Genomic DNA, 24474 nt, shown 5'->3' with positions numbered 1-24474 from the left:
TGCCTAGTTAGGTAATTAGCCGAATCAAAACAAAGGCAACGGCAACGAACCTTTGACTCTTCAACTGCATCAACTAACCAAAAGATGGCCTATTAGAGAGTAACCTTTGCGTCCAAATTTGGAGATGTGATGAAGGAGAAGGGAGTTTTGGGGCCGTTGGCTAGAATTGAGTCAGTTCTTTGCACATTGAGCTCATGAGAGACCTCGCTAGCGAGCATATTTTGGTGTTGACGCGAGGGCAAACTCAAAGGTTTATATTGACGGAACCATAATCCGTTTCCTCATCGGCTCTGAACGTCATGATCGATAGATATCACAACTAGTCTGCGACTCTCAAACTCAATCAGCCAGCCATGGGCTCAAATCCGCCAACAACCGACACCTCTCTCCCCGTCCATCTTCCCACCTATCCCCATCAACGACCTTTAACACAGCCGCCAGCGGCGGACTGCCGGCATCCCCAGGCGCATAGCTGGTAATATTCAAACTCACCATGCCATCAAACGAGGACACCTTACCAACCGGTACACCGCCAGTCATATTCGCATTCAACATACTCGCAACGCCCCTCCCACCCTCCTTCCACTGCGCCCACACCGTCGCGTTTCCTCCAGCCTCGCCACCAAGAACCAACCCCTCCCCGCGCGTGATAAACTGCCCCCAAGCATTCTGCAACCCCAGCCGCAAAGGCGTCGTGACCGCCGTCCCAGGCGTATCCACCGGCGCAAGCAACACATCAACAGCCGACCCAGAACCAATATCAACGCCGTGGTACGCCGGCGGAACACTATACTGATACCGCCACGCTCTCGCCCCATCCTTGGCGGCGTACGCGTTCGCGAGCCAGTGCGAGGGACACACGAACGTCGCTTCAGCATAGAAGTTGTTGGCGACCTGCTGCCAGCCCGTAGCGTAGTCTGACACCGTCGTCGCGTACGGTGATTCGAGACCGTTGGTGCTGAAGCCTGGGTCCGTGTTGTTCGCGTCCTTTGAGTTGGCCGTCAAGAATGCCTCGTGCTTCTGCGCGTACGTCGCGAGGACTTCCGTTACGTTACCCCCCGAGAGCGCGGGGTAGTTGCTCTGCAGGAACGAGACAAAGTGTGCCTGGGTGGTAATGTTCTGCCACGTGAAATACGGTCCTTCGTCCGCGACGTTGCTGGTGAGGACCCGCCGCCCGTTGACGCCGGCTTTCCCCTGAGACAACTCCTGCGTGAGGGTGTCGCTGATGAGTTTGCCGTCGATGACGGGCCGCCATTCCCATTGGCCGTAGCGGCCTTGGGTGCTTACCCAGTCGCTTGCATTCTGAAGCGTGAGAGAGTCTGCTTTCTGGAGGCAGGAGAGGAGGGATGAGGATGTAGCATTTGTAGAGCAGCCTATACGCTCTGCTAGGCTTTTGTATGCTCTCGTCGGTCTATCGCCGTCGTGTTTTCTGTTGTGACGTGTCAGTTCTTGCTTTACACAAGGACCTCAATAAGGGTGAAGGGGGTCCACTCACGGCAGAGTAGTCAAGTACGGACTGCTCGCAATAACACCATCAAACAATCCAACAGCCTCATCACTCGCAGCCAATAACAATGCCCCTCCCGCACCAGCAGACTGTCCCGCGACCGTCACCCTCCTCGGATCCCCTCCAAACTTGCCCACATGCGTCTTCACCCACCTCAACGCGTGGACCATGTCCCACAACCCAGCATTCGCGACCCCGCCGCCTTTCATAAGCTCCTCCGACGAAAGGAACCCAAACGCGCCCAGACGGTACTGTATCACGACCGCCACATAGCTGTTATTATTCGTCACAATTTGCGAAGAAAAGTCAAACGAGGACGCCGAGTCGAGGTTATACCCGCCGCCGTGGATCCATACCACCACGGGGAGAGGTTTCGGCAGGGCCGTGGCGCCGGCCGGGGCAAAGACGTTGAGGAAGAGACAGTCTTCGTCGCCGGCGAAGGCGAAATTCTGGAGGGCGGCTTCTTCGGCTGCTGTTTTGGGGTATCGGAGGGAGCGGCGGGCCCATGGGCACCGCGGCGGGTTTGCTGTGGCTGGGGTGACGGTGTCGCTGGATGTGTTTGTGCCGCTGGATGTTGGGTCTTGGGGGAGTTTCCAGCGGAGTTCGCCTGTTGGAGGGGCTGCGTAGCGGATTCTGGGGTGAGGTTAGATCGTGAAGGGAGTTGTTGTTTGAGAGGGCTTGTTTGAGAGGGCTTACCCTCTGAATATGTTGAGGTTCAAGGTCGAGTTGAATGTTCCTTGGTATTTGGCATATTTCAGGTCGACTATCGGACCGTCCGCGGCCGAAGCTACGGTTGCCAATAGAGGCACGGCAATGTGGAAGAGTGAATGGACTCTCATTGTCGTAGCTACCCCGATGAGTCTGGACTAGGTAGCGACTGAATAGCCTAATGATGTGTGCCTCGAGTGAAATATCGCCACCTCAGAGGACCATGGGACGATACGAAAGCGACGCAAAAAAGGCGACCACAGCTACAGAAAGACCTGCCTAGCGAGAGAGTTCATTGAAGTTTTACCCCGACTACGGCGTACGGACATCGGCGCCTTCGGGTGAATCCATGATGATGGACGTGGGGAACACGCAATAGAGTTTGAGTAGCTCATCAAACGCACTACAACCCCAGCCAGGATGTGAATAACTCAATTCCGCCCGACTCATGCGTTTGCCAGTCCCTTTTTTCCGCCTTACTTTTTGTATCCGTAGGGCAGGGGAAAACAACGGTCCGGCAATTGGTTCTTACACTACTTTAGTTATGTGCCTTGAAGCATGGGCTGCTCCGGATATGGACCTCGGAAGGTCAGAGGCTTGTTGTTATACCAAACCTTTGCCACGCATATCGTTGTTAATTGTATAAAGTTTATGATTATGAGAGATCGTCGTCTTGGTATTGCTTGAGGCAGTCGACGTCTTTTCAGCTCGGCGAGTATCCGTATGGATTTGAAACAGCTACTTGTAGCCTTCAGTGCTCTCCACCTGTTGAGAGAACACTCAAGGATTGCAGTGTTTCTAACAACACCGTAATGCGCAAACATATCACGAGGATCGGAGGCAGCCAGATGCTCAAGAGCGATCAACAATCGTCACGTACAAGACGCAGCAAGCGATGAGTTGATATGCAAGTAAATGAATGATGCTAGATTATCCGTGTAAAAGACTTAATGACCCATGACAATCCCTTCCAACCCCGTCAGCATATCCTGTGTCTATGATACCGCAACTCCATGCTCAGTGCCAAGTGTGTCCGTGTATCCGTATTCCCGACCCCAAGTATCCTTACTTTCCATGCATACCATTGCAAAGGGTGCTGGTTCTTGAGCGTCTGATAACACTCACGCAGCTCAATGATCGTAACCCGGAGGTAGTCTACGAACTGTCACCGGGCGAAGAGGGAATAGGCTGAGGTCGTCCCTGGCTCGCGCTCTTGCGGGTATCAAACATCCTCGACACCCGGTTCTGGTGCAACGTATGCGCCGTCTCGTGGATCTTGTTCAAATCGTAGTGACGGATCATGAAGCTCGCGAAGAAGGCAATCACCGCCAACGAGACGTACACGCCGTGCACGCCCTTGAAGCCGAACGCATACGACTCCAAGACAGCATCCTTGAACGTGCCGTCTGCTAGGCCCTTGATGACGAGAAGATACTCCTCGGCGCGCTGAGCGATATCCTGCGCGATACCCTTGCGCTCAAGCTTCATAGCCATGACGTTCTGGAACGTGGTGGAACCAACGTTGACGCCGATGGCGCAGCCCAACATGCGCAGGAAGAGGTACATGGCCGCGGCGTGACCCGAGTTCTCGGGCTCGACGATGGCACCCGTGACGAAAGTCTGGGCGTTGAGGACGAAGCCGTGGCCGATACCGCCAATGGCGAGGGTGACGATGTGAACGGGCAAGGAGGTGTCCACGTCCCAGTAGATGAGGAGACCGGAGGCGATCGACATCAGGGCCCAGCCGATCCAGATGGACCAGCGGTACGCGTTGAAACGGGAGACGAGGATGCCGGAGATGATGGAGCCCGGGAGGAGGAGAAGGGTGACGGGAAGCATGGCTACGCCAGCCATGGTAGGGCTGTACTGCGAGACGGAGAGGAAGTAAAAGGGGATGTAGTATAGCTGGCCATAAAGCTGCGAGGGGTTAGCTAATAATCATCGGAGGCGTGTGCGTGTGATGCACGTACAATGAAACCCTGAAGAAGGCCGAGGACGTAAACCGTGATGGCGCTACGGTCGGTGAAGAGAATCTTCTTCAAGAACGGGTATCTCGCGTAGCTGTGCTCGTAGAACAGAGTCACTGTCAAACCGGCAGCGCCGATGAAGACAGGCACCAAGGTCTGCGCGCTGCGCCAGGGGAAGTCGTTGCCGCCCCAGGAAATACCAACGAGGAATGTCACCATGGAGCCGATGAACAAGAAACCTCCAAGCCAGTCGACACGCTTGAGCTTCTCGCTGAAAGTTGCCGTGGGAGGCTTCAAGGTCAAGAGGATAGGGATGGCGAGCAGGGAGTAGCCACAGATGGGGAAGTTCAGGTAGAAGATCCATCTCCAGGTAGTGTGCTCGGCAACAGCACCGCCGATGATGGGGCCGGTAAGGGAGCCGATAGCCCACGCCATCTGACTGAAGATGGTGTCAGTTATGATTGCGCACGCAGGGTAGATCATTACTCACATGATTCCGTAGTACTTGGGGCGATGGCGGAGTGGCACAATGTCGGTAAAGACAACCAAGCTGAGCACATACATGCCGCCGGCACCAATACCCTGAATAACACGACCTCCGAGAAGCAGCCCGATACCGTTCGACACGCAGCAAAGGATAGTTCCAACAGTGAAGAAAACCAAGCTGCCAATCAGAATGATGGGACGGCCAAAGATGTCACTCAGGGAGGCCAAGAAAGGCATTGCGACTGCGCAAGATATTAGGTAGGATGTGCCAACCCAGAAAGCCTGCGTAGATGTTCCCCCAATATCTTGGATGATGGACTGCGCAAGAGAAGCATGTGAGCATCAAGCTACCAAAACATCGTCGCTACCAAGGCTGACTTACACTCAAAGACGTGACAATCACGTTCGCATCCAAGGCAATCACGAACGACATGATGGATAACGTCGTGATGATGACCATCTGGTGCTTGGAAGGTTTCCATTCTGGTATGCTGTCCGACTCGTCGACGAGCATGGGATCGGAGATTCCTCGCTGGTCATGTTCCTTCGGCTCCTTGAGGGCGGTATACGAAGTGGCGGCCGGATCGTACGCCGTCGAAGAGTACGACGACGTCGAGAGGACGCTCTCATGTTGTTGTCGGTAAGCCATCTTGGGCAATCGTGCTCAAGACCAATGCCGCACGAAACTTGCAAAGAATATCGAGAGAATTTACAAGCTGAAGACACAGGGAGCATAGAAACGAGAACTGCAGGTGCTCGCCCTTCTTTAGTATCTTGGGAAGCACATGCCCTGTCGGTGCTTGCTTCGCATCTCAGGGTGGCAACCAAGCTCGAGGCCCGGCTTGCCGTGCGCTGGCATATGCATCTCACATTGGCGAGGTACATACCGGCTTACGCCCCACCGCAGACTGCAGAATCTTGAGCCTCAAAGAGTATCACAGTTCGGGCCATAAAGGGCAGTCGGGTCCTCGGGGGCGAGTAGCTAACCAACGTTGCCGGGCTGCGAGCCTGCTTGCTTGCAGCTCGGTGAGTGCTTTGCTGTCGTCCGCACTCATCTCTCGATTGTTTCATTGGTTGATGCCGCGCGGATCAGTGCGGAACAACATTCTTTGATACCATATCGACAGTCCAAGGCTGGACTGATATGAAAGGCGGTAGCTTTGGGTGTCTGGAGACGTACCGCCGATTCTGGCATAGGCAATCACAGAGTTTGAAATCCTGGTCCCAAGGCCTCGGACTCAGGCCACTGAGCGTTTGGTAGGATCCTGCAAATCGGGTCGCTCAGGAGTTCTGATAAGATTGAGCTGATATCTTCACGAAATAACCGTTGACAGGCTATTCTCACATCAGCTGTGGCCAGTATTGTGTGTAAACTTCCTCGTGTGTCTGTTCAAGTGCTGACAGCGACGCCAGCACGCCTTTCTCGACAAGCATGGTGCTTCTTCGGTAGCATGACGGCCATCCTGACGCTTGCTATCCTCTTCAGGCCAGCGGGTGTAAGCACGACACTGGAATTGAGCACCGATGCGACCTCAAAAAGCTGGACGGGGCTAGCCCGGGTAGAGACGTCGTACCCGTACCCGACAGACGGGACCCGTGCGTGCCTCATTTGTGCATGGTGGTTTTAAGCTATCAAGTGGCGGTGCTTCATCAAGAACTGTCTTATCGGAGAGTCGGCGTAGACTGTTGTTCTTCTGTCTCTGATATCAGACGATCGGGCCGGAATCTCGAACAGATAGTCTTGGAACATCCCAGCCAGATGGGATTACCGGTAAAAGTGAGAACTGGTGGCATGTGCCTTTTCATCGAACTTGGCTTGGGCCATGGACGGTGGGTGACTGAGGAGAGCGGGCGGTCGCTTCTGTGCGCTTATTCGATGATAATTTGTCTGCCTAGAAGATAATCTTTCTTGGGTAGATGCGGGTAAGTCGTACAAAGAAAGGTTAATGAGGGTGCTTGGATCTGTTGGTTGGTAAGTATTGTTAGCGGGCGCTTGTCAAGCGGAAGAGGCGGTCAGATTGGAAGTTGACGTGCTGCCCAATTCTTCCATTCAAGCTAAGGCTCGCTTCGTCCACTTCTGGCTACTCGCAAATGTGTTTGCTGACTGTGGATGCCCGACCATGTCGTCTCACGTCACTGACAATCAGAAACGAAACACAGCCACTGATACTGCTTGAGCGAGAGGATCCTGCAGAGACTCTTCCTTTCCCCAGTCGCTAATTGCTCGAGCGCGCGCGGCAACATGCACCATTAGCCTCCGATAGCCACACGTACGATGTTGATCTGATGTTCGGGCGCCCGGTCACTAGTCGAGGTTTAGCGCTGTCAGAGGCGGGCTTTATACTCGACTGACACTGCACGACTGCTGACCACTGGGTGGGAGAGCTATGGTCTACTTCGTGCCGTGGCATAGATTGTTTTGATGACTGAAAATATCTCACAGCACCAATGCATTGATTTGAATACGTTGGTGAAATGAACTGGGGGCCTAATCAACAATCTTCATGGGTGGAAAGCCGTTGAACAGAAGCTCATGGTCACGGACAAAGATGATTCCAAGGCCGGTGCGCAAAGCTTGGCGAAAGACATCATCAGATGAAAAGCAACGCCATGCCAGTGCGTGCAGACAGGTTTCATTGCGGATTGAGGTGAGTGTCAATGGGGCCGGCGGGTGCGAGGCGCAGTCTGGTCTTTACTGCAGTCGCTGAATGGCGATGGAAATGCAGGTATGTTCATTCAAGGTAGGTAGGAAAGCAGCCGAACACTACGCGGCAGAGTTCTCAACTCTAGCCGAACCATTCTTCTCTCCTTCCGAGGCTGAGTTGGTCCAGTGGCGGAATTGTCGTGCCGGTAGCCTCAACTCAAACATGCGATCAATTTCAGCCGGCGTTCGTCCCTTCATCTCGGGTACCAGGAAGAAGGCAATGACAAGCCCGAGGGCACAAAGACCAGCAAACACGAAACCGGTCTTGGCTTTAAGGTTGCCTTTGTCGGGGTTGAAGATGTATGGCAACACAAATCCGAAGATGGAGTTGTTTGCTCCCGCGGTAAACCAGCCGATAGCTTGGGCTTTGGACCGTAAGTGCAGCGCTGAGGTTTCGGCACCGACAACGTGTGAGGCAGGCCAAACTCCCAGACCCGCCACAATGACCACCGCTATCAGTGTCATGGATGTGTACCTGTTGCAGTCAGTTAAGGCGGTGTTCACGACCACGAGGCTATCGTCAACGTACCATGGTATAACTGGACCCGACCAGCAGCCCGCAATTCCCATGGCGGTCCAGATTATGGACAAAAGGGATAGCGTGCTTAGAATGAGCCGCCTACGTCCTACCCTCGAGAGAACCCATACGCTCATGATGTTGGCAATCAAACCGCAGACGAGGCCGAGTATAAGAACGATGACGCTTAGGTTGGCTTTCATGCCAACGACTTGCACAAAGTAACTCGACTTTGATAGCAACGTCAGACCGAATATGTTTGGCAATGAGTTGGAGAACATGATGATCAAGGTGCGCCTAAGGTTGACACCGCGGAATGAGTCGACATAGGTCGCATTGGTCAGTCGCCTTTCATGCTCGATGTTGCGGCGGATGGTGTCGAGAGTGTCCTCAGGGTCGGCACCAGTGGGATCCAGCTTCAGTTGAGCCCTGTGAGCCTGGGAATTCTTGTTCCTCCGAATGAGATATGTTGGGCTTTCGGGAATCAAGAATGCCATCAACAATGGAAGAGCAGAAAATGGCCATTGTGATGCAAAGCAAATGGTGTACCCGTTCGCCAGATTGAGGCATGCGAAGATGACAGCGGCACCAGTCAACTGGCCAAGCAGCGTGAAGATGGGGAAAAAGGCCAGGAGCGGTCCTCTGAGATTTGGCGGTAGGATCTCCGACATGTACGTCTGGGAAGTCGTCATGACCATGCCAATGGCCCCTCCTTGGAAGCCTTTGCCAGCGAGGAAGATGATTCGCCGGGTATGGATATCGGGAGAGAGGTTGGAGACGAAGCAAACAGCAACCCCAATGGCTGACAGAAAGGATCCCAATGCAAGCGACGCTCGACGACCATATCTGTCTTGGAATACACCTCCAATCAAAGAGCCAATCATGGAGCAGCCTGGGCTGACGAAATTCCAGAGACCGAGCCAGAGTGAAGGCAGAATCCACTTTCCATTAAGCTGTTGACCAAAGTCATGCCTGGAAAGGTTTTGTTAGCCAGACATTTCGATGCCAAGGGCAGAGAGCCTCGAAGGGTGAAGAAACATACTGAAAGCTGGGCATTGCTGAAACTGTGCCAACAATCACATAGTCGTAGCCGTACATCAGGATGGCGGAAGTCATGCCGATACAATAGAGAACGACGCGACGCCACTTCTTGATTGACTGCCACAGAGTAAGGTGGCCATGTTGGTTGGTTTCTGGTTCCGAATTATTCGTACTTGCTATGCTGGTCACGGCGTTCAAGCGGCCGACGTTCACGGACTTGACACTCATGTTGTACAAATCGTCAGTGGCATATCTCGTTGGCGGACCCGAGCGATTGGGTGAGGCTTCGACGGTTTCTCGGGGCTTTGTGAGGTGCTTGTGATGGCTTGTCTTTGGTCCAAGGACTGCCGACAATGAAATGGGTGTTGGAGTAGACGGGAAGCGCATCTAGAAGGTGAGGGAGCGACAGCATTTTCATTCAAGAAAGGAGGACGCTTGTTGCGCCCACGACGGTGGCCGAATACAAGCTAGGCTGGCATTCTAAGCCGCTTCCAGATCTTGGCGACTCTGCTAGGTGTGATCCGCATGTGTCCAAGACATTTCCAGGTTGCATTGCACCACCGCCAAGAGCATGTATTTGCAACTCAGAGTCTGTGGCGGGGAAAGTTCCTTTGGTGGATGGTGAGGACTGTCCAATGATTTGGGGTGGACGAAATTGGCATGCTGGCACCCGCGTCGTTGAGAGAGGGGGGAGTTTCTTCTTTCGCCTGCGACACGCAGAATGCCGATGTGGAAATAGAAACGATCCGGGGCGAACCGGCCAGCTGACGACGAGGGAACAGTCCTCTAGCCACCATCCAGCAGGTCGTTTGCAGGTTGCGTTTACCTCGGCTTACGGTTGACGAGGTCGAGAGAGGGTGTTCAATATTGCTGGCTTGTATGGGCTAGCCGTCCATTGTTTGCTTGAGTGCGAAGCTTTGCGCCAAATGATCCGGCTCATTTAGAGTTGAACATTGGCATTTGGGCCTTTTGTTCTCCTCGCGAATCTTGCGACGGCGCGTCTAAGTTCGAATCCGTACATGGCGGATCCGCGTAGCGCAAGTTGGACGCTTCCCCGTATTGTAGGCGCCCATGATCCATTGGCGATCTGCGTCAGGCACTTATCAATCGATCTGGTCCCTACGAAGTAGACGAGGAAGATTTGCACAGCAAAGTTGTCGAGGCGTTCTCGATGATCCTCTGCCGCAGGCCTAGCTCAAGACATCTTCAAACGCATTCGAAATCAGTACGCTGAAGCGATCAGCCTTCTAAGCGATAAGAAAACGGGTTTGATCTTCAGGGTGGGTTTGAAAATAGTAGAACGTTCGGCCGATAGCATGGGAGATCCATGCCTTCTGCTACAGATCGATTGAGAATTTGCAAGAGGTGGTCCTGTTCAGGAAAGATTCGAGTGCTCTTCCATCCCTGCAGCACACCCTCTTAAACGAGATACGTCCGTTAGGATGGAGGCGAGTCCACTTGAGCGGGCTATCATGCACGTGGGCGGCGTGCCAGTCCTCAGGGATGTACGAAGTATGATGCGGGGGGGCCGTCACGGCGTAAGGACGGGGAATGACTTCCGGGCCCGTCGCCGGCTGTGATCACTGATGGTGAGGTTTTACCTCCGACCCCAAAGCGCATACGATGCCGTGCGTGCGTGGAGGTGAGGTTGTGCTCCAAGAAGTGGAATGTGTTGGCAATGGAGGGCTGAGAGAGGCACGAGGGCGATTCGCCGAGATGCGAGTGGCTGCTTCAGAGGCTTAGGGGGCTGCGGCCTAGGTATGCTGCACTCAGGTTGCACTCGTTGGCACAAATTTGTTCAAGGGCAGCATCAGCGTGAGGTGGCCATGAATGCGCCAAGTCGCAAGTGCTGGTCGTGCGAAGAAGAAAAAAGCAAATATTCATTTGATGGAAAGATTGGAGGAGGACAGAGAGGAGCTGGACGGGAGCCTTAGGTTGAAGCAAAGTGGAGGTACGTACTTCCAATCAGTACCGGAGGCCGGAGAGACCTTTCCCCTTCCTTTTGTCGCTCGTCTCGGAAAGACGGGACCCAGTTGGAGAGAGACGTACCTTATCTGGAGAAAGGAAGGTGCAGCCGTGGCTCCGAGAAGATCTTGGAAATCGAAAACACGACGAAGAATGGAAGTCACGACGCGATGTTCCTGCCTTACCTACGTTTGGTAACTAAGGTAGGTTCTTTCCCTTGGAGCTCATCCCGGCGGCCATGATCGCATGGTCTGTGCGCATCGATCAGGCACGGGCCAGGAACCGTCGCGTTTTCATTGACTGTTGAGGCGGGTGGTGGATCTCGGCGGGTCCATTTCGTTGACATCACCACTGAGGGCGCGGTGATGGCGTCGGCAACGTGCTTTTCTGCATCGTCATTGCTCAACCCCTGGATCAGCGACAGCGGCCATGCAGCGTTGAACTCACCTTCCAGCCTGCCTTATCCATTCATCTTGACTACTTTGCCTCGTGTATAACTCATATCGAACTGCCCTACCTCTCATCAATCCACTCTTATCAGTGCATGCGATCTGTCTTCATTGCAATGGCGAGAGCAACCCGTTCGAGTGCTCGTTTGGCCTCGACTGTCACGAAGCCAGCAGACACCCCGAGTGCTGCCAATGGCGCAACAAAAAAGGGCCGGTCTGTGAAGCAGACTTCGTCAGACAAGGAGAATACGCCTCAACCTGAGAAGAGGAAACGGACAACAAGCAAAGCTGCAAGCTCAACACCGGCCAAGAAGGTCAAGACGGAGGATGCGGACCATACGGCGTCCCCGGATTTCGCCAACGTACCAGCCCTAACACCACTCAAGAAGGAACAAGTCAAATCCGAAAGCCCAGACACTAAAGCAAAAGTCCAAAAGTCTCCCGCAGACTTAAAGTCAAAGAAGCTCAAGGCCTACTCTCAATACGCTGACAAGTCACCCTTCCCCGACTTCCCGCACCCAACACCGGACGAGTGCAAATTGGCCCACCGCATTCTGGCCAAACTGCACGGAAAGCGAGAACGCCCTGCCGAAGTCAAGGCATCTTCAACCCGCGCCGGCTGCGGAGACTCGCCGTCGGTGCTCGATGCACTGGTCAGGACCATCCTGAGCCAGAACACGAGCGACACAAATTCCACCCGCGCCAAGAGGAGCATGGACGACGTCTACGGCGGCAGCGATGAGTGGGAGAAGATTGTCGAGGGCGGGATTCCCAAGCTGCAGGAAGCCATCAAGTGTGGGGGGCTGAGCCAAGTCAAGAGCAAGGTCATTGTTGGCATCCTCAATCAGGTCAAGGAGAAGTACGGCTCATATTCTCTCGATCATCTCTTCAATGTCAGCAATGAAGACGCGATGCAGGAGCTCATTAGCTTTCAGGGCGTCGGCCCGAAGACTGCCAGTTGTGTTCTTCTCTTTTGTCTGCAGAGGGAGTCGTTCGCAGTAGATACCCATGTGTGGAGAATCACCGGTCTCATGGGGTGGCGGCCGAAGAGCGCCTCGCGGGACGAAACCCATGCACATCTCGATGTTAGAATCCCAGATGAAGACAAGTATGGGCTACACATCCTGCTTGTCAAGCACGGCAAGGTATGCAGCGAGTGCAAAGCTGGTGGTAAGAGTGTTGGAAAATGCGAGTTGAGAAAGGCATTCCGCCATGAAAAGATCAAAAGTGAAGAAGGGGAGCCTTCCGATCTCAAAGTAGAGGCAGACTCTTGAAGGCATTTGTCATAGGTTGGTTATTCTAAACAGACATGTTTGAAATTCATTACGTGCCTACTTAGGATAAACCCTGTCCTGTTTTCCAGTACGAGTAGTAGCATCAAGGCTTTTAGCTAATCAATATACCAAGGACATTACCACCATAAGCTACGATATTAATCCGACATAAACCTTAAGGTAATAGAAATAGGGCAGTGAATTTTTTCAAAAGTCCTCCAGGTAAAATAGTTAGAAACGGCGAAGTCTCTCATCCTCTTCCAGGTTGAATCATACTCGCGGACGCCTGAAAATGTACGTTGAGAAATCAAACAGAGCGCTGGCTTCATAACGATACAATCAGAATTATAATAATACGATGGTTTTTTTGTTTAGTATTTAGATTTAGGGTTTCTGCTGTTTTTGTTTTGTTTTGTTTTCTTTTTCCTTTTCTCAAAGAAAAACAGACAAATAATTCTGTCTGAACTAGCGACTCTCAGAGCACCGACGAAATGAGACTGGACCTATGTTTGCACCATAAAAGGGTCTGTCGTTGGTATTCGCTCCTTCCGGCCACTCAGTATAGCTGTCGATGCGTTCCATAACTCGTGATACAGGCTTTGAGCCTCTTGTCAAATTGGTAGTGATGTTTTGGAACATGGTGCCAGTCGTACTTCATTTGGATCCAATAACTTGTGAGTGACGAAGTGATTCCCCGGTCTCTGTGCTCTCCATGTAATATAAGAATGATTGCACCTTCAACCCCACCTTCTCTACCGCTTCAGAAATGCGAAAATCCCCAAATTCAGACGGGTCCGTGGCGATAATTAGGAATTGCGCCTTTTCTTCCTCCTTCGCCAATTCCGTTTGTTCTTTGTATAGAGCCACCAGCTTTCCTAGAATGAAAGAGTCGAAGATTTCGGCTGGTAGTTCGGCGGGGTTGTCGATATAACAGATGACGGTCATCTGTCTTGGTAATTGTCGTACCAGGCGCTTGAAAACGTCCCAATAATGGTCAAGCCAGGACTCATCCGAGAATTTGAAAGTGCACTGCGCGTCATTGTCAAAAAAGTCGAACCCACATAGCCTCAAGATCTGGCCAACGAGGGATTGAACCATCGTCAACTCGATCTCTGCGTCATTTGGGAACTCGTGGCCACAGAAGATGACAAGACTAAGGAACTGGTCTCTTGGTTGTCCGCGAATAATACCCTCGTTCTTTAGCTGCGTTCGACTGTCTTCGACATATATCTTGCAGACCATTGATAATGCGGTTTCCGTCCATGCAGTCTCGGGATCGGGACAGGAATGTTTCCTGATGATCAACACTGGGTTTGAAGTTTCGGATGTCGTACTGGAGCCGGTGTAGGTGAACACGATCCTCTTATCTGCAGAGATCGTTCTAGCTTGATCCTCCGCGGAACCAATTACGTGGCGTCCCACATCCTCCAAACAACGCGTATCGAAGCGCCTAGCCCAAAAGTTAAGCGACATCCCCTCCCATTGTTTGCGTCTTCGTTCCGCATCTGGGTCTACATAATCAGGAAGGTCAAACACTCGGAGCATTCTGTTGTGTTTGATCCTCAGTAAGGTAGTTAGTACAGAGGGTAGAGTGATATAGATGGCAAGAATTTCATACTTCGTGACCTTAAATGAATAGTAGGTGTACGTCTTGATCAAAGGTCTAGTCGACTGGCAAAATATCAGGTAGATTCAAAGTGAGCTGCTGAGGATGGAAGCTGCCGGAAGCTAAAAAGCTCTCCGGTGACCAATATATATATCTACTAGGTGATCTCTAGTACAGCGCCAAGACAAGTTGATTGACTTCCTTGTAAGTAGGAATGAAATAAATGACATCCGTAGCCAGGCTTCGATGAATGCACCATGATTTCCGGGGCGGTGATCTATTCGCTCCAAACATCTTCTTTGTATGTGTGCTGTTTCGTTAGCCGGGGCTGTCCTATTGTACCTAGAATATGGGAGAGTGCCCTCATTTCTGAATTCTCCTGAACAGCTGATCCGTATCATTCTGTCTAACCGGAACGCGGTGAAGACTTTTCTTTGTGCCGCAGGTGGACACCATACTGAACCGCACAGACGTCCATTGACCTTGAAGTTTGAAGAGCCAAAGGTAAGTACGGCGAAAGACATTCAAGCATGGCAGCTGTTTCTTATCCAACAAAGATTCAAATGACATTTGGTCTATCCTCGGCTGATCTTACCAACTGGAGTCTCACTAGAAAAGTAAGGCACCTCCTGGAGTAGTCTCTCAGCTGCACATGACTGCAAAGCGCCACTCTTACTTACGACGTTGGCGAGCTGGATGTAAGCTGAACTCCAATGTAGCCACCTTGCAATATTAAAAATACGACGTCTAGGTTTATCTTGGATACGATGGAGTGATTCTTGGAACTATTATATAGACCAGATCCACGGGCAAGTGATTCAAAGAAACATGAAGGGAACTCGATAAGTTGGGAGCTTATACATCCACGATGATTAGGGCAACCTACCTCACTTGTGAATACGCGTTGATAGAGACAAGTACCAAAACTAAAAGAACGAAATTGACCTTTTCGGTGAGGGAGGGGAGGGGGATGTTGCCTACAAGCAATGTCGCAGCTCGAGGTCGTTGCACCTTAAGGCATGAACGCATGGTGGTCGTTACGGTTCTAAGGGTAAAGTATGAAATGACTCAATTGATATTTGTGAAGCCTAATGCTCTTTATCGATTTGGGCACTGTCCCTGTGAGCCTGAACTTCTCCAGAGGCCAGACCCGTCGGAAGCGACCTTTCTCATGTCATTGAGAAGCTCCGATCCTCATCAGTTACAACTCGAAGCTTCACGTAGTAGGAGGCAGCAATGTGCCGCTTTTCGTAGAGGAGATTATGAATCTGGAGACCCCCTCTGGGTCCTGGGCCCGTGAATACCAATTTAAACGCCTGACGTTTCGGACTTCTTTCTTTTTCGAGGTTTGCTTGGTCTTCGACCAGACCGATCAAGTTTTCTGTGACAATGTCCATTCCATCTTCTGTGTCATGTCGACCAATGAAGTCGATAAAACATGTAAGTTCGACTTCCAAGGACACTTTACGAACCAAATCTCTGAAGAACCTGCATAGGTATTCGACATCGTCTTTTTTAGCGCTCTCAAAGGCAAGGACTTTACCACCCTCATCCGAGCAGCACTGTCTGGCGTACCTTTCAAGGATTTGGTAGATTAGGGATGTCATCATGGTCAGAGCAACGATTCCCGACTCGGCCTCCCGGCGTTCAGGATGATGCTCCGAGCCACCCATAAAGAAGACTAGAGAGCCGAAGGGCTTTTTTTGAGCGAACTCTCTCCGCTTCTGCCCGGCCAACCTGCGACACAACACCGATAGTTCACTCAAATGATACTTGTCCCACAGAAGATCAGAGTCCATGTCGCAGTCGATGAGCACTATGCATGACTTTCTGACTTGTTCCCATGCGGCTATTTCGCGTGAGGCCAGAATTTGAGACCAAAGTGGTCCAGAAACCTCACGCGAAGCATGGTACAACCTGACCTCATTGTCTCCCACCCATTGAAGATCCTGCTCGTCGCGGCCGTGGACCCACCAAATGTCGGGACGTTGATTCTCGAGAATGAGGTCCTGCATGTTATCCCAGACTCCTTTCTCAGAGGTGGACTCCGGAGACGACATGATAGGCAATTCAATGTCCTGGTCTTACATGTCAGTTCGCCATCAGGTGAGGAGACATTAAAGGGAAAGATCTTGCAGCGAGCTCACCACTAATTGACCAGCGGCAGTATGTCTTCAGGTAAATTTGGGTTTGAAATTAACTTGCAGCTGGGTCGCGTGGCTTCGGCTTTCTGACAGTTCTTGTATGAGAAGGTGGTTGTTGGGTCTTCTACCACCGGCGAAAGGACTGGCAAGCTGCGAAGATATGGACCTGGGACACTGAGAATGTCTTCAGTGGAGGTGTGAAGATTCGTTGGTTGAGGCTTGATCAGGAAGAAAAGTCGACAGATCGGCTGCTGAAACTTATAGTAATCTCTGCTCCAAATCGGCTGCCCCCCATCCTACAAATACCAAATCCCAAGATGGACTGACCTTTTGATGTTGAGCTACCTTTCCAGCAGTGACTAGGCTTAAAAGCGCACACTGTATTTGCTCAACTAGAACCTTGTGAACATCTGCTCTGAACACGAACATCGATGGCGGTGATGGCTTGATGTAAGGTAGTACAGTGAGTGATCTACGCGTGTTCCAATCTCCTTTTCACCAGCATTGATGTCAACTTGGGGGCGGTAACCATTCTCCTTGGTATTGTGAAACAGCATGGTTCATTGATAGCCACTGTTCCTCCTCACCTGTGCAGACCCCTAAGCGCTCTCAACCGTGTTTGCTTGTCTTTGGGCGTTTCTCGGTCCAATAGGAAGAAGTCTTTGCGGTCCAAAAAGCCCACGCAGCGCCTCGTGGGAGTCAGTTCCTTGTGATATGTTTCAAGGCCTGCCTTAGATCGGGGTTTCATGCTCAATTTGGGTGTGGTACCTAGGTCTATCTCAGGCGGTTCTAACGGTATCAGGCAACAAAGGCAATAGCTCTTTAATGCTTCTTTAGGAGTAGCAGGCGGTAAGACTTGAGGTTGCACGGCATCTGGCTGCATGAAATATTCGGGCAGCAGCTGTCTTTCCTTTCAAAAACGGTTTGTTCCTCGAGAAGAAGTATAATCTCGAGTCTTGGTAAACCCGACGATGTGATAGGGGGACATAAAGTATTTATTTGAACGTTTAGGCGATTAAAACCACAGCCTTATGAAGATTGTGATGAAAATAGAATATCATTTCGAGAATTCTTTCAGGAATAAAACTAAATTGATAACATATGGGGATAAATTGCATTAGTGTTAGCTGTGAATTGATTACATATTGAACTCAACTTTAGCGTAAAAACGATTTGCACGTTGACGAAAGCAGAATGCGACCCTATTGCCTGAAATTTAGCCGATTCGGTGCGAGCGAATATCAGTCACACTCATGTCCGAATTTTGCTTCCAGGCAGTGCCTACTCGATTACTTGCACTGCCCAGTCTGGCAAAAAGCTTCTGTGTGGGCAAGAGAAGTGTTATAGTGTTATGACAGGTTGCGTGACTATTGACCATAACTTAAGGGCTACAAGTGATTCACCCACAGCAGCCACTGATAGCGACATGAGCTTCGACAGGGGTGGATCTACATGACGGTAGACTTCACCTCCTTCGACTTCACTATAAGCTTCACTACTTCTGGCAGGGTTGCTAATATATCTGGTCCGGTGGGCTTCCAACCCAAAGCGCGGAGACGATCCCCTCGGGCCTTGGAATTACCACCCCAGACAAAATGTCCAATGGGGTGGATAGCGGACACATCTTGCTCTGACAATTTGTCAACTCTTTGTGAGCTGATCTTCCCTAGCTTATAAAGTACTTGTGCAACCGTTTCGGCTATGTCTTTCAGATCCTATGGAATTGTTAATCGATGAAACGGAATGAGATTTCAGCACAGCCCATGCCAGCCACTTACATATGGCGAACTTTCAGCAAAGTAATATCCTTTACGCCCCCACTGCGCCTTTCCTCCATCAGGCTTTGCTGCTTCTTCAGCAAGCAGGATGAAAGCATCCGCACAGTCGTCGATATGGATTTCTGCGCGGCAGTGAGCATTTGGATGTGTGTAAGGCCATAAAGGTGACGTGGACCTACGATGCTACTGATTTTGAGCCTCTGCAACTTGAAAACCTCTGCCCCGATCTATGACCTTCTCGATGTATCCACCAACAGAGAAGCCCATGCTCTTCAGAGGGCCTTGACCAAGGCCGTGAATCGTGCAGGGCGAGATGATTGCCACTGGCACGTGCAATCGTTCGCCAGCCTCGAGGACAGCTTCGTCGACGTCTCTGTGTACGTGTCCCTCAAGCGGCAAGGATGAAATTTCTTCGATATCGTCGACATCATTCCATGTTCTGTCACTAAGAACGCCTAGTAGAGAGGTGAGTAGTTCATTCTAGCTTAGATGAGCCTAAGTGAATTTACCAAATCCCTTGGAGACGTCAAGAACCATTCCTGTTCCGGAAATATGGATCAGTTTCCCCGGAGCTGACTGCCCTTGGCTGAGGCCTTCGACCAAAGACACAGCTCCAGAAAGATGATCAGCTGATGCAAGCTCTGCCGGTAGAAAGAATTAGCACACATATCCTATCTGAAAGGAATGGGTGCCCACGAACGCAAAACGATATCTGCAGTCGAAGCAGCCTTGACCAGGATATCTTTGTTGTCCAAGTCACCAATTACGACCTCGATGTCTGGGTACTTAGCCAAAATGTCGACAGCCTGCTTCTCTGTCCTAACGAGAACTGAGTAGTTCCACTCTGGGTGTTTTTGAACGAGTCGTACAAATAAGTGCCCTCCAACGTAACCAGAAACTCCAGTTAAGAAAACTTTCGGCTGCCGCATCTTGGAAACAAGCCGTTTGGTGTGAACTGTGGAAACTTGCAGCGTTTGAAAAGGTCGTCCTGACTGTTGATACCAGACGTCAAGAGCTGGCCGTGATATTTGGGACTTGATAGATGCAATCATGCTTGATTATTATAGGTAGTGGTACAGGTTTCTGTAGGACCTTGGAAGCGATCCCCTGTGGAGAAAGTGTCGTCGCCAATATCTTACGTAAAAACGGGATTCGGGCCGGTGGTCGGCGTCCGGGCTCGGCGTCCGGGCTCGGCATCTGTAGTCGGCACCTATTCTGAAGTTCCAGGCATCTTCACGGAAGAACTGGATCGCCATGCTGATAAATAAAATTTTGACCTACGGATATCCACGCTGTGTAATTGATTGGGTAAACCACCTGTGATAGGCGCCATGACTGGCCAAAACTAGCCTCGTCTGGTCCCAGACAACGAACCTCAACTTTATATAATGATATGGATAGCATGAAGCCCTACACTGTGTCCCTCTAGTCATGAGTAGCCTTTTCGTCAACCTTGTGTACGAGACCCCACGATACTCGTCTTGAACACAGACAGTCCAGTGTATCCAGCCACTATGACTAGGCTCCTCACGGTCTTTGGAGCTACGGGCCAGCAAGGTGGTGCTCTGGTCAACCACGTGCTCAATACACCAGCACTCTCATCCTTCTTCCAGCTGAGAGCAGTGTCCAGAGATGCCTCTAAGCCCGCAGCAGTTGCTCTCAGACGTCAAGGTGTCGACTTAGTGGAGGTGAGTAGTCCTTGATCTTCAAACACTTGGCGTTATTAACGTTATTTACAATTCTCCAAGGCGAACCTGGACGACCCGGCATCATTGAAAAAGGCAGTTGCCGGTGCACAGGTGGTGTTTGCAGTAACGAATTGTATGTCTATGATCATCCATCACCTACTCAAGCCTGTCAAATCCTTCATGTCCTACAGCGCCCGAATCTAACTGCTTGACGCAAACACAGACTGGGAAGAGCCTGGCGTTGAGAGAGAGATTCGCCAAGGCAAGGCCATCGCCGATGCCTGCGTCGCCGCTGGGGTTGACCAAATCATTTGGTCTTCGCTACCCAGCATTTCTAAGATTTCTGGTGGCCGGATTGATGTGGTTCGGCACTTTGAAAGCAAGGCTGTGGTTGAGGAATACATTCGGGGTCTCGAAATCATGAGCACCTTCTATATGGCCGGCTGGTTCATGCAGAATTACGCGCAGGTCCCAGCACTTCTACCTGTAAGACGCCCCCTTCCTCTCCCACCTCCACCTCTCTCTCTCCCTTGAAAGTCGCTCAAAAAGTCCGCACGCCATTGCGCGTAGCTCGTACAACGCTGCAGAAAGCCCAGCTGCTGCAATTTCTTCCAACGACATGAGGGGATTCAAGCTGAGGCCAACGAGTATAACACGCGGGAAGAAAGCCGCAGCCCTAAAACCATTGTTCTTGACTAACACCATCCTCCCTAGGTTAGCGACGGGACCTATTATATCTTTAGCCAGCCCTGGTCACCATCGACTCAACTGCCCCTTATCGATATCCGCGACACTGGCAAATTCTTAGCCCCTGCACTTCTTGATCCGGCAGTATTCCATGGCAAGAATCTTGCTTGCGCGACCGCATACTATAGCATGAATGAAATGGCGGCCGCCTGGACTAGAGTGAAGGGAACAGAAGTTGTTTACAAACAACTTGGTGCAGACGAGCCCCTTCCTGGCTTCCCCGAAGAGCTGGCTCATAATTTCAAAGAAGGGCTTGCTTTCGTAGAAGAGGTTGGGTATTTTGGACCCGCAGGGCCAACAGATGTGGTTTGGACTCTTGAGCAACTACATGGGGTTCCAGGCAGCCATTCGCTAGGCACTTGGGAGGACTTTCTGCGAGAGAATAGCCTCTAGCTGAGATAACATCCAAAAAAACCTTGATTACTCGCTCTAGCTATGACACTAGAGCTCTGGATGTGAAATATGGGTGATCGGTCACATTGGTATTGTCGCAAATTTGTGCCACTCAGCATTTGGCATTCGCAGAGCCGCTATTCTGGATTGAGCGACGTGTCACACCTTGATCAACGTCGCTGTCTGCATCGCTAAACTATTCACTATGGGCGCTATGTCCGCCGTCCCCGCATGCATCATCGGGGGCGACCTTATGATCATTATGTTACAAAGCGAGGATCTAAGTGGAAGACATATACAGTAGAAATTGGCTTGGTTCTTCTAAGTGAGGCACCCTTAAAGGGTCGTAACTAACTACCGTACTAAGAAGGCATTCGTCTCGTAGCAAGCAGTCTCGTACGGTGATAAGTGGGCAGCACCACGGGCGGCGTTGCGACACATTACACGTTCGTTATGGCAGTCCTCGTATGATCATCTAAGTCTTCCCTCGGTAGGCTCAAAGTGCCATTATGCAGACCCCTCGATGCTTCAAAGTTGCCACCGCCATTGACGAAAAAGTCTCTTGCGTAGAGTAGCTTGACTAACCCAGTCATGTCTCCCCTCTGCATCTCTGCTTTCCCTTCGGCGTAACGCTGCTGGACATCCTGGTACTTAATCTTCCAGTCTCCCTCAGTGGCACCAGTGACACGGAGGACAGATTCAAACATGTCTCGTTGGCTCACCAAAAAGGATGAGACATAGACGGGCTGGTTCTTGAGCTGCGAAAGAGTGAGGCCGTCTTTCTCGTTCTCTGCGGTGTGTACCTGCAAGCTGAGTACTTGTGCGATGGCTCGACCACACTGTTCCAAGGTGCTGGTATTGATCTTTGTTGAGCCTTCATCGTAGAAGGTAATTGTACGATTCGGAAAATCAAAGCCAAAACGCTCTGCGCCGCCGGCCAAGCTGAACTCATACCAGAAGCCGCAGACCAGTGAGATCCAAGAACTCTTCCCGAGACTCTCGATATAACGGCGTGTCTTCTGCTTCATTTCGCCGAGGATCGAATCTTCGGCCAAAGATCTATCGTCGGAGTCGAGTCCCCATTCATTGGGAATGACCCAGGCGACGTGAGCCTCCGCTGCGGCTTCAATAAGTTTGGCTTCCTGCTCCGGCGGGGCATTTCCGGCAAGAGTGATAATCAGGACATCCTTTCCACAAAGAGCATCGACAAGAGAGGACCGGTCTTCATAATCGACTCTCTTAACAAGCACCCCATCAGGAATTGTGCTAGTGCTTTCCGCCCGAGTCAAGGCAGTGACTTGGTGTTTCTTAGTTCTCAAGAGCTCTCTAGTGATATGCGAGCCAATTTCTCCTCCTGCCTATTGTGCGTTGAGATTATGTAATGACCTTGGGTATATGTGGGTAACATTGTTCTTACACCAACAATTGCAACGTGCCGGGGATGACTAGATGTCGGGGACTTATCGGAATGGGTGAGGTTTTGTGCCATAGTGATCAGAATCGTTCTTCTTTTGCTTCTTCTTTTTCTTCGGAATATTCTATGATATCAGACACGGGGAAAGATGGTTTCCAACTGTAATGAAGCAGACTCATACATGTAATATTCTTCAACTTCAGCTTTGAAGCAATTTGGACGAGTGATAAAATCCAAAAGACCTCCTTTTCCAAGTTTGTAGCGTCGCGGACGAACCTCAAGCCCGAATCTACGTATTGGCTTACAAAATGGTCGGCCGATCGGATGAAAGTCGGTCGAATTGCCTGCAATCCTAGTTTTGAACAATGGATCTCGCATCGGCGTGGGAAAGCAAACCGGTGGGATGGACCCATCCCGGGTTTGGCACCTCGGCTCATAGTGACAGGGCGGGAAACGGGTGCAAAGTATGTGCACCTGTTCACTATCGTAGCGCGTAGACGACACAATCGCGTTGACAATCCGACAATTGAATCAGTCTTTAGTGCGCGTCCCTCTGCAAAGCAGAGAGGGTGTGCATAATTCTGAACCATTTCTGGGGCGATGAGCTCCTGCCTCAAGACGATGAAACTGACGTCGATGGTGTACTAAGGGTTGCAATGTATGATTATCGGCGAGAGCCCCTCGCTTATAGTCTTATGGTCTCGACTCCGGGGAACTGCACCGCTCTATTCGCGAAATTCCCCGTTTTAATTACCTTAGATATCTTGAGAAGGCTTCACCGATAGGCGTACATCATGATCGATCTTTGACCCCAAGTGATACGTCATACTTAGGCTGCGGGTAAAACTGAGAGACGTACTCTGAGCAACCCGCATGCAGATAACAAAGTTGTTTGGAGCCGATACTGGTCCATCATAACATCCAGAGTCTTCATCGCACGCGTGGTTTACTAATCGCAAGACGTGCTGAAACTTCCTAGTGGTATAGAAAACATATGTATGTCATATTATCCAGCACTCTTTCATATTGTAGTGCACAAAGTAAGTAGAAAATGATGATTATAATTCGACACTTTTTTCTTAGTAATATAAGTTACCAAAACACTAATAGCAAAGACTAGAGCTTAGCTCATACTAACATAATTCATTTTTCCGCGTTTTGAATCCTTTGTTTCTGTTCCTTCTCACTTTTGTTTTTTCGTTTTCCCTTTTTATATTGTTTTTTCATGTTGCTTATATCCCATGTCCAACAATCAATGCAAACGTACTAATATAGACTTTCAATAAGAGCGGATGATTTCTGTTCTCAGCCCTGATCGATTTGGCACGAGTGCAGTTGAAACGGTGCATCTTAAAGCTAAGTCTCGTTTGTCAATCGAATGCCGGCAAACCCGCCTGGTCAAGGAAAAATAAGCTAGGCCATTTGACTCGAGGGCTTGTACAAATGAGTTTGAACTTTGCTTTGACGTTGGGCTGTTCTTTGCTTTCGTTGACCAGCCTGTTCAGACACCACATAATTTTACCGACGTTTTCGTAGGAGACTTCCTCCCGACAAAAACCGAGCCCCTCGATGAAGCAGACTATAGTTGTCGCTGGGCCCAAGAGGTTGATGACGTTCTCGAACCTGCGGCAAAGATCTTCGACACTGTCTTCTGGACTGAACGCTGCTTGAAGCGTGGAGTCTTGCGCCTTCGGGGAAAATAACCCCAAGTTGTGTTCCCGGTCCAGTGTGATAATCTGAGCGAGAAAACACCGAATCATAATACCACCGGTATCATGTTGGCAAATTTCTTGCCGCCGGCCACAGAAGAAAACTAGACTCAAAATTGGCAGTCCAGAATCCATAGACTTTCGAAAGGAGTCCACCCAGTTGGCGCAGATTACAGATAGTGGCGTTTCTCTAACAATCGAAGAATGTTGGCTATTGACTGGGGAACCCAAGGGTTCGTAAAAGAGACGTTTCAACGGCTGGGGGTCGGAAAGCAATATGGCGATCTCTTCCGATACTCCGGAATATTCATTATGTTCTTCGAGCCCTGGTATCCCGTAATCGTTGAAGATGCGGGAAGATGTGGTATTGTGGTTGA

At 50.8% G+C, this 24474-nt stretch overlaps 10 protein-coding genes across 10 annotated transcripts; 2 read left to right on the top strand and 8 right to left on the bottom strand.

Moving 5' to 3' along the window:
- Positions 1–92: 92 nt before the first annotated feature.
- On the bottom strand, positions 93–2566 carry CCOS01_00242 (carboxylesterase; the record flags this gene model as incomplete). Its single annotated transcript, XM_060448439.1, has 5 exons — positions 93–160; positions 558–1429; positions 1496–2140; positions 2204–2294; positions 2539–2566. 5 exons carry the CDS (start codon positions 2564–2566, stop codon positions 93–95), a joined length of 1704 nt encoding a protein of 567 aa, XP_060319877.1.
- Positions 2567–3370: 804 nt separating this feature from the next.
- Positions 3371–5317, bottom strand: CCOS01_00241 (major facilitator superfamily transporter; the record flags this gene model as incomplete). The annotated part of the gene is made up of 4 exons (XM_060448438.1): positions 3371–4132; positions 4186–4621; positions 4673–4986; positions 5051–5317. The coding sequence occupies 4 exons, from the start codon at positions 5315–5317 to the stop codon at positions 3371–3373; spliced, it is 1779 nt and encodes a 592-aa protein (XP_060319876.1).
- A 741-nt stretch (positions 5318–6058) lies between these two features.
- Positions 6059–6277, bottom strand: CCOS01_00240 (uncharacterized protein; the record flags this gene model as incomplete). The annotated part of the gene is made up of 1 exon (XM_060448437.1): positions 6059–6277. One exon carries the CDS (start codon positions 6275–6277, stop codon positions 6059–6061), a length of 219 nt encoding a protein of 72 aa, XP_060319875.1.
- A 1155-nt stretch (positions 6278–7432) lies between these two features.
- Positions 7433–9317, bottom strand: CCOS01_00239 (uncharacterized protein; the record flags this gene model as incomplete). Its single annotated transcript, XM_060448436.1, has 2 exons — positions 7433–8861; positions 8932–9317. The coding sequence occupies 2 exons, from the start codon at positions 9315–9317 to the stop codon at positions 7433–7435; spliced, it is 1815 nt and encodes a 604-aa protein (XP_060319874.1).
- A 2122-nt stretch (positions 9318–11439) lies between these two features.
- On the top strand, positions 11440–12618 carry CCOS01_00238 (base excision DNA repair protein; the record flags this gene model as incomplete). The annotated part of the gene is made up of 1 exon (XM_060448435.1): positions 11440–12618. The coding sequence occupies one exon, from the start codon at positions 11440–11442 to the stop codon at positions 12616–12618; it is 1179 nt and encodes a 392-aa protein (XP_060319873.1).
- A 654-nt stretch (positions 12619–13272) lies between these two features.
- On the bottom strand, positions 13273–14163 carry CCOS01_00237 (uncharacterized protein; the record flags this gene model as incomplete). Its single annotated transcript, XM_060448434.1, has 2 exons — positions 13273–13901; positions 13953–14163. The coding sequence occupies 2 exons, from the start codon at positions 14161–14163 to the stop codon at positions 13273–13275; spliced, it is 840 nt and encodes a 279-aa protein (XP_060319872.1).
- A 1230-nt stretch (positions 14164–15393) lies between these two features.
- Positions 15394–16284, bottom strand: CCOS01_00236 (uncharacterized protein; the record flags this gene model as incomplete). The annotated part of the gene is made up of 1 exon (XM_060448433.1): positions 15394–16284. One exon carries the CDS (start codon positions 16282–16284, stop codon positions 15394–15396), a length of 891 nt encoding a protein of 296 aa, XP_060319871.1.
- Positions 16285–18329: 2045 nt separating this feature from the next.
- CCOS01_00235 (uncharacterized protein) lies at positions 18330–19075 on the bottom strand (the record flags this gene model as incomplete). The annotated part of the gene is made up of 3 exons (XM_060448432.1): positions 18330–18601; positions 18656–18787; positions 18847–19075. The coding sequence occupies 3 exons, from the start codon at positions 19073–19075 to the stop codon at positions 18330–18332; spliced, it is 633 nt and encodes a 210-aa protein (XP_060319870.1).
- A 585-nt stretch (positions 19076–19660) lies between these two features.
- On the top strand, positions 19661–20974 carry CCOS01_00234 (uncharacterized protein; the record flags this gene model as incomplete). Its single annotated transcript, XM_060448431.1, has 4 exons — positions 19661–19834; positions 19895–19967; positions 20058–20320; positions 20549–20974. 4 exons carry the CDS (start codon positions 19661–19663, stop codon positions 20972–20974), a joined length of 936 nt encoding a protein of 311 aa, XP_060319869.1.
- A 440-nt stretch (positions 20975–21414) lies between these two features.
- Positions 21415–22463, bottom strand: CCOS01_00233 (uncharacterized protein; the record flags this gene model as incomplete). Its single annotated transcript, XM_060448430.1, has 2 exons — positions 21415–22332; positions 22392–22463. The coding sequence occupies 2 exons, from the start codon at positions 22461–22463 to the stop codon at positions 21415–21417; spliced, it is 990 nt and encodes a 329-aa protein (XP_060319868.1).
- Between the last annotated feature and the right edge of the window lie 2011 nt (positions 22464–24474).

This window comes from Colletotrichum costaricense (assembly GCF_030867565.1).
Source record: "Colletotrichum costaricense strain IMI 309622 chromosome Unknown Scaffold_1.1, whole genome shotgun sequence".
NCBI lineage: Eukaryota > Fungi > Ascomycota > Sordariomycetes > Glomerellales > Glomerellaceae > Colletotrichum > Colletotrichum costaricense.
The sequence above is the reverse complement of the archived record's forward strand: the minus strand, read 5'-3'. Positions and strand labels throughout refer to the sequence as shown.